The sequence below is a fragment of the Meles meles genome, chromosome 3 (assembly GCF_922984935.1).
Source record: "Meles meles chromosome 3, mMelMel3.1 paternal haplotype, whole genome shotgun sequence".
NCBI classification, from domain to species: domain Eukaryota; kingdom Metazoa; phylum Chordata; class Mammalia; order Carnivora; family Mustelidae; genus Meles; species Meles meles.
In genome coordinates, this window is record NC_060068.1 from 81,765,030 (window position 1) to 81,779,426 (window position 14,397).

At 41.3% G+C, this 14,397-nt stretch overlaps 1 protein-coding gene across 1 annotated transcript in view; it reads right to left on the bottom strand.

The window, feature by feature from the left end:
* Positions 1–14,213, bottom strand: part of ANKDD1B (ankyrin repeat and death domain containing 1B) — a 65,249-nt gene extending 51,036 nt beyond the window's left edge. Inside the window, exons 1-3 of the mRNA XM_046000497.1 lie at positions 13,945–14,213; positions 4,268–4,371; positions 1,172–1,270 (exon numbers count right to left, since the gene is read on the bottom strand). Coding sequence (XP_045856453.1) covers positions 1,172–1,270; positions 4,268–4,371; positions 13,945–14,131 — 390 coding nt within the window. The 5' untranslated portion in view covers positions 14,132–14,213. The remainder of the gene's footprint in view (positions 1–1,171; positions 1,271–4,267; positions 4,372–13,944) is intronic.
* Positions 14,214–14,397: the final 184 nt, after the last annotated feature.

Here is a 14,397-nt window from a genome sequence, read left to right on the forward strand (position 1 = left end):
ATGTGTCCCACTGGTAAAACAAAGAAAAACGTTCATCATTATCATGTCTAGGCCATGTCTATACCAACAAAACCAATAAGATGACCAGCTACTTTGATCTGACTTCATTCACTCATCTTCCAAAGATTTACTAAGCACATAGTAAAAACCCAGGCTCTGGGAGAATGAAAGTAAAGCAGTGCTGAGCTTTATCTTCCAATGAGTCAATCCAGACAGAATATAGAATAGCTGTGTGGAAACCTACTTACTGAACACTTTAAGAACCATGGCCCATTTGATTAAGAACCAGGAGCCATAGTCCATAGGATTCTAAAAACCACGCCCATCATTCTTCATTGCAGTTGGAGATGATATCATGATATCGGGTATATCCAGCCCAAGTGGTTTTCTTGTGCCATGGTAAAGTAGTAAGTGAAGTTAGGAAAAATAGGGAGAAAATCCTTAGGGTGGGTTTTCATATCAATGCAGACAAATAGTTAAGCTGTTTTGGGGCTAACAGCTTGGTCTCTGGAACCAGGTAAACCAGGTTTAAATCCTGCATTCACCCCTTCTTAGATGTAATACTTTGGGCAAAATATTTAACTTCTGTGTCTTGGGCTCTTCATATGAAAACTGTGTATTTTTAGTAACCCTGTTCTCACAAGGTTGGGAGACAAGATTGAGCATTAAATATCAAAATCCCAAGACTGGTGCCTAGTACATGGTATGTACTAAACAAGCTTTATTAGAGTTCATACAGTAAAGTCAAGACTTAATGTCCCTGAGGCCAGTTAGCTTCTGTCCTCCATGTCCCAAATTATACTATGGGCAACCATCTTATTCTTTTTTTTTAAATTAACATATAATGTATTATTTGCCCCAGGGGTACAGGTCTGTGAATCATCAGGCTTACACATTTCACAGTACTCACCATAGCACATACCCTCCACAATGTCCACAAATGCATATTACTGGCCATAAGGTCAATATGAGAAAATGAGCAAAAGCTTAAGTCCTACAGGTAGCGGGTCAACAATTTAGTTTCCAATACACCCTAAAGAGATCTTTCCAAAGTGAAAACCGAATTTGGAAATATTGGGTGTGTATGTGAAGAAAAGATAACTGAAGTAACCAGATTTCTCCCATACACTGGTTATGCCCCAGACATTCTACCAAGTGAAAATGAACTTACCTTATCAGCAATATCCACTCTTGCCTTGTGATTGAGCAAGAAATCCACCGCAGATATATGATTTGCCCCCACTGCAAAATGCAGGGCTGTGCGGTTCATCTGAGGAAACATAATTTGTGTTTTCCATCATCTAATTGCTATTCAGCTTCTTTATGATTCCTATGTCTTAAATGGTCATAATTTTCTATCATATGTTTATATGTGCATGGCATAACCTATGATTGATTTTAACAGTGCAATGGATTTTAATTAAAAAGGAAAAGTTGGGGCACTTGGGTGGCTCACTGGGTTAAGCCTCTGCCTTCGGCTCAGGTCATGATCTCAGGGTTCTGGGATCAAGCCCCGTATCAGACTCTCTGCTCATCGGGGAGTCTGCTTCCCCTTCTCTCTCTGCCTGCCTCTCTGCCTACTTATGATCTCTCCCTCTGTCAAACAAATAAATAAAATCTTAAAAAAAAAAAAAAAGTAAAAGTTGTAGGGATGTCTGGATGGCTCAGTCAGTTAAGCATCTGCCTTCAGCTCAGGTCGTGATCTCAGGGTCCTGGGATCAAGTCCTGCATTAGGCTCTGTGCTCAGCAGGGAGTCTGCTTATCCCTCTCCTTCTCCCTCTGCCTTTCCCCACACATGCTTTCCCTCTGTCATTCAAATAAATAAAACCTTTAAAAATAAGTAATAAAATTAAAAGTAAAAGTTGTATTTTCTCCCATATGCAATCACAAAGAACAGTAATTTTTTCTGCTTAAAATATATTGATAATGTAAAACAAAAATTTTCCTAGATGTTCAACCCATATATGGTCTTTCTTCTATAATTTTTTGTACTGTTTATTTCACTTAAACAAATAAACTGCTTCAGAATGAAAGAAAGAAGGAAGAGAAGAAATAAGAAAAGAACAGGACAATGTAGACACAGAAAAAGAAAGCTCTGACTGTCTGTTGCTTCAAAGGAAAGCCAACATGGTGCTCCTGCGATGTCCAGAGACAGTTTACTGTGTTTCAGACAAGAGATGTTTTGCTTGTAAGTAAAATACAAGTCGTATTTCCCATATTCTAGACACTGGTTTTACTTCCAAACAAGGTACCTGCACATGGATTTCCTCCTTTATTTCAAACTAATAATGTACTGCAAAATTTAAATATCTGATATCCTTGGTAGCTAAACTGATAGTAAACTAATGTTTGACAAAACATAAGTTATCCTGATAGTGTCTGCAATTTAGAGCTGTGTTCTGGTATGTCAAGCCAAAATAGCATCCCAGAGAATTCAATAAAACCACTTATATATATTTTTTCATCTCTATCATCACAGATTTTAAGGAACTCTGCAACTAACCACATCAACAACTTGCTGTAAATGGGACCAAAAGAGATATCGTTAGAAAGTATAATACATTTCATTGAGAGCTGATGATAACTTGCCACAGTGACCATAAATTAAAATGCCTCAAATGTGCCCTAAATGATACTTCATATAACATTCAATCCCTTTAAATGCTTTAACATAAAAATACAGTTTAAAATATCAGAAAGTCTTGGGGCACCTGGGTGGCTCAGTTGGTTAAGTGTCTGCCTTTGGCCAGGTCATGATCTCAGGGTCCTCGGATGGAGCCCCACACTGAGCTCTCTGCTCAGTGTGGGGGTCTACTTCTCCCTCTCACTCTCCCTCTGTGCTTACTCTCTCACAAATAAATAAATAAAATATTTTTAAAAGATAAAAAAAAATCAGAAATTCTTATGTGAAAAAATTTTAAATTATTGTAAAAGTACATTAGAGAATCTATTTCCCGCTACTTGGGAAAATGATTATTGCTTTACTTATTCAACAGTTTATCTAGATATTACTTTCAAAGACCCCTGCTTACTTCTTTGTTTTTACTCCCTTCTTTCCTGATTTTTTCCTTTTGGTTTTGTTGTTGTTTTTGTTTGGTTCCTAAAATTGTTATGCTGCAAAATTTTGCTATTTCCCTACTCTTCCTAGGATACCTATGGACAACGAATGTTATATATAATGGTAGCACATCAGACATACACATGCACACAATATACACATGGACACATAAATTTCCATATATATGCAAACACATATCTCTCACATATACACAGCACAACCGGTAAACATCCTTCCACTGCATCTGATGCATGACTTCAATTCGTATGACCTCACTGTCTGGGACAGATCTATGTGCTGTGGAACAGAAAGCCTACTCTCTAGGGAGCCCTCTTTAAAGCCAGAGTCAAAAAGCTGAACATATGGCAATTAAAGTTTCTTACTCTTTTGGATTTTACAAAACCATTTAAGCATGAGAACATATTGCTAGAGCCCTTCCCAGTGCCTGGGAAGGGGTCTGGACAGGTCGGAACACTGAACTTCTGCTTCATTTAGCATTAAATCCACTTCTATTTTCCCGTTTTTGATCCACTGCACAGATTGTCCTAAGCAATTAACACAGCCCTAAATCTGTTCACTTTGATAAACCTTGCCCTGAAAAGCTATCAGAAAATCTCTACAAAACTAAGCAGTACGAAATTCGTATTTCTAGCAGTGGACTTCTCTCCTAAACCCAGACACATCAAGAACAATAAAGTTGAGAGCCAGGTTTTAGAAAAGGCCCTAGTGCCTGACATGGAAAGGCACCTTATTACCAAAGTGATAAAATACAAACCCATGCTCCTTTGGATGTTAAACTTGGTGGGCCGAACAACAAAGGACATCCCCAGAGAGAAAGCAGTGACGAAACTGTGAAGCAAAAGATGTTCTGCCTTTCCAGAATGTGTGAGGCCAATGATCCACAGGCAGCAATCCAGGATCAAGTCCAGGCCCATAACCTTGACAACTGGCCTTACTGTCCACCCACAGTCTTGCAAAGATGCACACAGTGACTGTGTATTTCCCCTCCGATAAGATAAATTAAAACACCCAGAACTATGCGTCTGCTTAATTCCACCTTGAGCATACATTCTGGAATTACCAACAACAGAGCTCTCCTTCACCCCATCCAGCACAATCATTTTAATTTTTATTACTATTTCAGTTGGACTGTGTAAATCCAAACCACCCTTAGGGTACTCACTTGTCACATCTGTGACTTCTACTCACATTGTTCACAGCATTAATGTTAACCTTCTTTTCAAACAGCTTCTCCATAAGATCCAAATTATTGCTTTTCGCAGCATTCTGAAAGTTTCTCTCGTTTGGCAGTACTGAAAGAAAGAAAGCAAGTGTGACTGAAGGAATTTAAGGGGCATGAAGACAAAAAGAAAGCAAACCTCACATGACTGGTAACTTTAAAAACTTGACACAACAGCCTTGAGCCTTTCACATTCTGCCAACCTGGACATAGGAAATCTGCATCAATATTCTACAGAGCTGTATTATCAAGATTCCACTTTGTGCTCACAGTGCAAATGTTTTCACACTCTTAAACATATTCCTGGTCCCAAACAAAACATCATTTCCAAGGACCACCCCGAAGTCAGCAATGTAGCATCTGCCTCTAGGAGGTTGGAGGGTGGCCATGGACTTTCTGGTTTTTTGTTTTTTTTGTTTTGTTTTTTAATAAATGTCTTTATAAGATTAGATAGGCAGAACCCCAAATGCTCCATACAAGTTTACAGAGATAAAACTGCTGTCTGCAGAACCTACTGGAGATGCCGGCCAGCAGAAACAAATCATTAAAATGTAGCACATCATATAAACATGCACAAAGGCTGAAAGGGATGAACATGTTTTATTTTCATTTATATAAAAAGAGGTAAAAGTAGATTCATACATACTATAAACATTACATATTTCACACACACACACACACATTTGGGTGGCAGGTTTTATTAACTAACCTAGAAAAGATTTCAGGATTTATTTAGTTTTTTTAATATGCAGGGGAACTGGGAGGATTTGGGGGACAACCCCAATATTGGGGGATAAAGGCAGAATCGGAATGATCTGAAATCAGCAACAGACCATCTCTAAAAAGAAAGCCACCTAAGGGAGGTTTTGTGGATGTGTTGCCAAGTAGTTTCCCAATAATAACAACAACAACAACAAAAATCTGTCGAAGACTGTAGAATATGAACATGTCTAATCAAAGACCAAGAGATCTTCATGGGAGAAATACACACTCATTCTTTCTATCACATGGATCTCCCTCTTGCCTTCCACCCTTCTTATGGTCCCCACTCTAAATGACTTCAACATCCACACAGAAGACAAATCCCTGGTCTCCCAGTTCTCTGACTCCCTCATGGAGAACAATCTATGTCCCACCTGATCTCAGCCACCCAATTTCAGGGACTACTCCTGACATCGCCATCAAAAACTGTATTACCTCTGACATCTTTAAGAATCCCACCATCTGACCACCACCTCATCCATCCAACTCACCTGCTCTAGTTCTCACAGTCCTGAAATTTTGCAACCTCATCAAATCCTCCAATCTACTGTTCTTACCAGCTTTTCCTGTTATTCATCCTTTATTCCTTTACTCCACCCCTTGCCCAGGTTAGATCCTATAGTCCACCTCTGAAATCGCTTCTATACAAACACCTTTACCTCCCTTGCCACTCTCTTTCCTCATCAGACCAACTGGCAGAATCTTAATTCTAATGAGAAACCCAGCTTCTCTTTGTTCCATTTCTGCACCTGAACAGCTGAAGAGTACTAGAGAGAAACACATAACCGTGCTGTGGGAGACTCAGATAGTACTCATTTGTATCTGCCCCCACCATCTGAATGCCTGGATACCTACACATCCCAGTCAGGGTGCAGTTAAGGTGAGGTCTGTCCCCTGGACTGAAAGCAGAAGTGGTCTTATGTTCCTTGGGGCGGAGTTGGTGAAAAGCTCCTGCATCACCTTCCAGGTGCTTTCTTCCCATTTTATCAACCCTGGAAGCCATGTGTTTAAATGTTGCAGAGTTGTAGTTGTGTTGTAATCCCTCAAATTTTACATGTTGAAGCTCTAACCCCCAGTACCTCAAAATGTGACTATATTTGGTGATAGGGTCTTACAAGAGGTAATTAAAATGAGGTCATTAGGGTGGGCTCTAATCAAATGTGGCTGGTGTCCTTAGAGGAAATTTGGATACAGATAGGGCATAAGAAAGACCACATGGAGACACTGGGAGGAGATGGTCATCTACAAGCCAAGGAAAGAGGCCTTTGGGGAAACTAACTCCACTAACACCTTGATCTAGGATTTCTAGACTCAAAAACTGAGACAAATTTTTGTTGTTTGAGCCATCCAGCTTACTTTGTTATAGTTATCCCTAGCAAACTAATACATGGGGTCACATGATAGCAGTACCTCAATTCAGCTTGGTACTGGGAGACAATTCTCCATGGGTCTTGGTGGGTTTCTGTACATCTTTTTTTTTTTTTTAAGATTTTATTTATTTATTTGAAAGAGAAAGAGAATGTGCAAGCAGGGGGACCAGTAGGCAGAGGGAGAGGCAGACTTTTCACCGAGTAGGGAGCCCAATGGACCCTGGGATCATGACCTGAGCTGAAGGCAGACTCTTAACGGACTGAGCCACCCAGGTGCTTCTGTACATCTTATAAGCAGAAGGACTGACAGCTTTTGTCGTAGACCCTCTTTTCCAGGATGTTTGCACAGTCAATTGTATCAGAAAAGAGAGATAATGTCCTCCTTTGGAGTGAGGGGCTAGTTTGCTTATGGCTTGCCTTAAAAGACAGAGAGAGTAAGGCATCCTTCTGGCCCATGAGAAAAGGTTTGGGTCCCCTAAGTTCAGGATTCATCCATAACACAACCCACAGCTTATGCAGGTGTCACTTGGTGCACTTAGCATCTCTCTGTGGAACAGGGTTTGGAGAGCTGACACAAATGTTGATGCCCTGGCTACTGCTCCTACTGTGGGTGCTAAAGTCCTCTGTGTCTGATCCAGAAGTGTCTTCTGCTAGTGTCCGTGCTACCATGGTAGGCTAACCTGTTAGCTTGCAAGTAAAGTAAATGGCCTCTTTAAACCTTTTTTAAAAAGATTTTATTTATTTGAGAGAGACAGAGAGAACAAGCTTGGGGGGGGGGCAGGGAGCAAAGGGAGAGGGAGAAGCAGGTTCCCTGAGGTGTGGGGCTCAATCCCAGGACCCTGGAATTGGGACCTGAGACAAAAGCAAACACTTAACCGACTGAGCCATCCAGGCGCCCTGACTTCCTAACACTTTTGACACACAGGTTCCTGAGAAGCTAGGTAGAGCAGAGACCCTGCTGTCAGACATGTTGTCTAAGCAAGAAGGAGATATTGATTATATTCAGTCACTCAGATTAAGGGGTTATTTGCTACTGTAGGAAAAGCCAGTCTATTCTGACTACAGAGACTAACATACTACACATAATTAACATACTCTTAAATTCTTTTTTTAAATTATTTATTTATTTTTTATTTTTTTATAAACATATAATGTATTTTTATCCCCAGGGGTACAGGTCTGTGAATCGCCAGGTTTACACACTTCACAGCACTCACCATAGCACATACCTTCCCCAATGTCCATAACCCCACTCCCCCTCTCCCAACTCCCCCTTCCCCCAGCAACCCTCAGTTTGTTTCATGAGATTAAGAGTCACTTAAGTTTGTCTCCCTCCCAATCCCATCTTGTTTCTTAAATTCTTTTTTTTTTTTAAAGATTTTATTTATTTATTGGACAGACAGAGATCACACTCTGCCCTGCAGAGGGGCAGACAGAGGGAGAGGGGGAAGCAGGTTCCCTGCTGAGCAGAGAGCCTGATTCGGGGCTGGATCCCAGGACCCTGAGACCACGACCCAAGCTGAAGGCAGAGGCTTTAACCCACTGAGCCACCCAGGTGCCCCTTAAATTCTTTTTTTAAATAATGATTTGTTTGGGGTACCTGGGTGGCTCAGTGGGTTAAGCCTCTGCCTTTGACTCAGGTCATGATCTCAGGGTCCTGGGATCAAGCCCCACATTGGGTTCTCTGCTCAACGAGGAGCCTGCTTCTCCCGCCCCTGTCTCTGCCTGTCTGTCTGCCTGCCTGTGATCACTCTCTCTAATAAATAATAAAATATTAAAAAAAACAAATAAATAAAACTTATTTATTTGTTTCAGAGAGAAAGAGAGCCCACACATGTGTGCATAAGCAGGGAGAGTGGCAGGGAGAGAGGGTGAGAGAGAATCTCAGACAGACTCCCCACTGAGCATACAGCTTGATGCAGGGCTATATCCTATGACCCTGAGATCATGACCTGAGCCAAAATCAAGAGTTGGACACTTAACCAACTGAGCCACCCAGGTGGCCCCATATTCCTCATACTCCTAAATTCTTACCTACTAATCTCAAGTATGTTCTCATCACAGCAATCCTACTTCAATTCCCTAGCCTTCTGTTCTTCAATTCCATGACTTTTCCTTTCCTTTCAAATACCCTAATCTATTAATGTGCCTAATTTAGTATCCATGATCAGCAACATCCAAGTCTCAATTGATAATATTATATACAGAAAACATAAGCAATCTGATAATAATTCCCTTATTTTCCCACCACTAAGTTTACCAACCTACCTACCTACTTTGATACCCATACTCTCTGCTTTTACTATTATTATAGTCAATGAAGCATCCCCGTGCCTAACAAGGTCAACCCCCCACCTGGGGCAATGGATTGCACCCTTCTTATCTTTTCAATTATTTCATGCATCAATCCCCTAGAAATTATCCCATTCTCCTCTGCATCATTTATACTCCCTCCAGGGACCATGCCCTTCAGCATATACAGAGACACTATAATATGCCAGTGGAAAAAAACTCTCTTAACTTCACATCCTTTCCAAATGCCCCTCCATTTCTCAATCTACCCTTTCCCCAAAATTCTTAAAAGTGTTCTATGATTTCTCTCTTTCCTCACTTCACAACTTCTTGTCATCTCCATGCTAATAAGACCTCATTCCCACCACTTCACTGAATCAGCACTTACAGGATCACTCCATCTTGATAAAAAAAACCCAGTCATCCCTTCTCTTTGTGCAACTTAAACTCTTGGCAGATCTGACAGAGGGCCATACTCTCCTTGTAACATTCGTTTTCAGGCTTCTGATAGACTACCTGCTATCTTCCAGTCTCTTTTACTGGCTCTTCCTCTTCTGCTTGATCTCTAAGTGTTGGAGCACTCTGGGGTTTTTATGAAGTTAACAACCTGACAGAGTAGGTACTATCATCCCATCGTACAGATGAGGAAAATGAGACCTAGAAAAGCTAAACCCCTTACTCATGTCTTAAAGACAATAAATAATAGAATTATCCCACGCAGCTTGAATCCAAACCCAAGCTTTCCATCCCCACAAGTGTCCAGGGTGTCAGCATGAGAGTGTAGACTGCCCACTGTCAGATGTTTTAGCTAATGCATTCTGTCATTTAGACCAAGTTTCTTTCGATTCTTTCTTCATTCCCACAGAGCCCTGACTCTCTTTGCCCCTCTGTATTAATCCAATAGGAGTGTAGTTCTAGTTCCTGGTCTTTTCCCTCCTGGCTATGTCCCAGGGTAAATCAAGTCCCTGTGGTGTCCTGCAATAGAACACATGGATTCTATTCCATCCCTGAAATCAAATATCTTCTCCCTTTTCTACCACATCTATAAGAAAAAGTAATTTTAAAGGGGCTCCTAAGACAACTGGAAAGCACTATACAAGATTCTTAATCTACAAAATCAATGGTCCTTAGTTCTGGCTTCACAATAAAAGCAACTGGATCCCTTAAAAAAAAAAGAAATCCAAGTGAAGTTCTTCAACCCAAGCCAACTGCATCACAATCACTAGGCTTCAAAATGTTTGCAGACTTGCCCACAATTTACTGAGTTACCTGTAACAATTCTGAATCTTTACATTCAAATGTAAAATGGAGATTATAAAACTACCTTTGGCAGTGTGGAGAAGCCAATTTGTACAGACTAATAAGAACTGGCTATATCTCTTCCCAACTCTGTGTCCAATGACATTATATTGTAGCTTTAAATCAGTCGTGGTGAAAGTATTACACAATGAAAACTGGAAAATACTACAAATCAGAACTTCCCCCCACCCACCCTGCCCCAGAGAGCTGGTAATCAAACGTTTACTAACATACTACTATCTACCTTCTAGCTAGTAAGTGACAGAGTTGAAAATATGATCTAGACAAATCAAAAAGGTATCAATTTTCAGCTTGACTAAATAATATTTAGAGAACTTTACTATATATGTCTTTTTTTCCCCAAAATGTTTGAGATCAAAGAAAGGTTAAATGTTCACCCCAAAACAACAGGTTACACAGAGTTGTATCATTCACTTAAACTTTTAGGGGTCAAAAACTCCAATGCCTTCAGGAGCTGGGTAAGTATACACAAAGAGGGCCAGAACAGAAGACCATGCTGAGATAGAAAAACAAGGCCCAGCTCCCTCTGTCATTTCATCGAGCAGGTCTCTGCTCGAGTGGTACCACTTCTGAAAAATTGTATCTGACCACCCAATCCCCTTTCTCCTGTCATTCTCTGCCCTGTGCCCTCCTTCATTTTTCTCCTTCATATCGTTTGTTATTACTTGACATTCTAATACATATATGTTTATCTACTCACTATCTGTTTCCTTCACCAGAATACACTATCCATAAGGAAGCTGAAATAAGTCCAGTGCCTAGTGTTAGTAGGTGTTCAATAAATATTTGTTAGATGGATGGATGGAAGGGTTGGGAAGCCACTACCCACCTCTAGAACAATACTGCCAGGAGAGAAAATATTATGCCCAGTATTATCAAAACTTCCAACATAAACACACACAGACACACAACACACACACCCATCATGTATCAAAGAGGAAAACCCAAGAAAAATTAGAAAATAATCTGAACTAAATGAAAATAAAAATAAATCAAAATGTGTGGGATGCAGCTAAAGTAGAGCTAAAACAGGGATTCATAGCATTAAATTATTAGAAAAGAAAGTCTCAAGTCAGTAATCTAAGCTCCTACCTTAACAAAGTAAAAACTTGGGGCACCTGGGTGGCTTAGTCGGTTAAATGGCTGACTCTTGATTTTGGCTCAGGTCATGACATCGGGTTACTAGGATCGAGCCCTCTCCTGGGCTCTGCGCTCAGCAGAGTTTCTGTTTGAGATTCTCCTCTCTCTCTCTCTGCCCCCACGCCCTGCCCACATGCATGCGCTCCCTCTCTAAAATAAATAAATAAATTTAAAAAAAAGAAAGTAAAAACCTAAATCAAGCAGAGAGAAGACAAATAGCAACAGTTAAGGCAGTAATCAATGACATTGAAAAGAGATAAACAACAGAAAAAAAAATCAATGAGAACAAAAGTTAGTTCTTTAAACGTATCAATAAAATCAGTAAACTTCTGGTAATACTGACAAGAAAAAAAGAGAGAGAAAGAAGGCACAAATTACCAATATAAGGAATAACAGGGAACATAGCTCCACAGTTCACATAGACATTAAAAGGATAACAAAGGCATATTATGAACAACTCCATGCACATAAACTCAACAACTTTGATGAAATAATTTCTTGAAAACCACAAACTATTCAAATATATTTGATATTACATAGATAACCTAATAATACCATAACTATTAAAGGAATGTAATTTGTAATTTAAAATCACCTAAAAAGAAATCTTCATGTCCCTAAAAAACATTCAGATGTGCATTAAAAAAAAAAGAAGAGATAAAGAAAGGCATTTTCATGCCTAGATACTGTCACTAGTGAATTCTGCCCAACATTTAAAAAATAACACCAAATCTTTACCATCTGTTCCATAAACCATAAGAGGAAAAACTTCCCAACTCACCTTCTGAGATCAACATTTCCTTCATTCATTTTTTTTTAAAGATTTTATTTATTTATTTGACAGAGAGAGATCATAAGTAGGCAGAGAGGCAGACAGAGAGAGTGAGAGGGAAGCAGGCTCCCTGCCGAGCAGAGAGCCTGATGTGGGACTCGATCCCAGGACCCTGAGATCATGACCTGAGCCGAAGGCAGCAGCTTAAACCACTGAGCCACCCAGGCGCCCCCTCCTTCATTCTAAAACCAAAGACACTCTAAGAATAGAAAACTATAAACCAATATCCCTCATCAACATAGCTTCAAAACTCCTTGAATAAGCATTATCAAATCAAATTCAGTGATACATAAAAGCGTAACATACCAACTGAAGTTTATCCTGAAAATACAAGACCAGTTCATTATTCAAAAACCAAGCAATGTAATCTATCACACAAGTAGTCCAAAGAAGAAAAACTATATGACCGATTGATAACATTTTAGCATTTTAAAAAATTCAACATCCATTTTAACCAAAAACAAAAAGCAAAAACCCTCTCAGTAAAGTGGCAATAGAAGGGAACTTCCTCAACCTGATAAAGAACATGTACAAAAAACTGACAGCCAACTTCATACTTAATCATAAAAGTTTCAATACTTTTTTTGCTCAGGAAGAAACAGAAATGTCCATAGTCACTCTTTTAAACACTGTGCTGGAAGTGTTAGCCAGTACAGTACAGCAGTAAAAGTAAATTAAAAGGCATACAGATTGGCAAGAAACCAAACTGTCTCTTGCCTAGTGGCAAGCAATTTGATATCTCCATATAAAATCCAAAGCAATGTACAAAGCAGCTCTGGAACTAATAAATGAGGTTACCAAGGTTGTAGTATATGAAGTCAACACATAAAATCAATCCTATCTTGGAGAGCCTGGGTGGCTCAGTAGGTTAAGCCTGTCTTCGGCTCAGGTCATGGGCTCTGGGCTCAGCAGGGAGCCTGCTTCCTCCTCTCTCTCTCTGCCTGCCTCTCTGCCTACTTGTGATCTCCCTGTCAAATAAATAAATAAAATTTTTTAAAAAATCAACCCTATCTCTATATACTGGTATCAACAAATGGAAACCAAAATTTTGGTGGAAACAGGATGTCCAAATAAAAACATCTGAACCCTAATGTAAACTGCACACCTTATATGAAATGAACTAAAAACGGATTACAGATGTAAGTGCAAACCATAAAGCTACAAAACTTTTAGAAGAAAACACGGAGAAAAACTTCCTAAGCTGGGGTTTGGCTGTGTAGCCTCCACAGCAATTATCACTGCCTTCCAAGATCTTCCTCACTTATTTGCTGGCTTGTTCTACGGTCCTTCGACCCTCCACCGAAACCAGAACGTGGGCTGTCCTGCTCCCTCTGCATATTCACATCTAAAATAATGTCTGGTAAACCGTAAACTCCTGAGACTACTTCTAGATGAATGAACAGAGGGATGAACTAATTGAACACCGTTCAGGAACAGCCCTCAAATCATTCTCAACTTTCGAAGACTCTTCAACGATGCCTCAGTTTAAGCTATAATATGTTTATTCTCCAAGAGGTTCAGAAGACTCATCCCGTGCTTTAAACACCTAAGCACAGAAAGATTAAGCGATTTAAAGTCAACACAAGTCACCGCGTGAGTCAGGATATAGGAGATAACACCACAGGAAACTCCTTTCCTTATTTGCAATGGGGCTTAATCATTTCTTCAAAAACCCTCTTCCTTACACTGAAAAGAGTAGCTCTTTCCTGCCAACCACAGGATAGGTTTCACCTGAAATCAAACAGCCGGAGTCAAAGCTTGGGCGCGGGGAGTGCGAGCTGGCAAACCAGCGCACAAGCGAAGCGCTGGCGGAGGGTGGGCGCCCAGCCCCCGCGGCGTCCTGAGGCGGCGCCTCGGCACCTTCCACACGAGCCCCCAAAGGCGGCCCCGCCGCCACCGCGCGGGCTGCGGCCCGCCTCCTGGAACTCACGGATCTCGTGTCCCGCCGCCGCCGCAGCCTCTCGAGGCCCCTCTCGCGGCGCCTCTCGCTTCGGGATCCAGGGCCGGCCCGCTGCACCCCTCAGGTCTTCCCGAAGGCCCTTCACGGCCGCGGCCGCCCCTTGCAGCAGCTCCCTGGCGGCCGCCCGGTGACCCGGGATGCTCTGGCGGGGGTCCATGTGAGCCGTCGCCACCCGCGGAGCGCCGGCAGGCAAGGTCTGGCTGCTGCTTTTTCCCCGCAGCAAAAGCGGTGTCTCGGCAGCTCGCTCGGGTTCTCCCGCCCGCCCGGCCCAGCTCCGCCGCGTGGAATGGCCCACCTGCGGGTGTGGCCTGCGCACGTCCTGGGATTGGGTTTTACCTGAAGGAAAGCGCTCGGGAGAGAACGCCCAGCTCACACTTTAGTTCTTCCTACAACTTTGAGAAATGTCCAGGCTGGATTTATAAC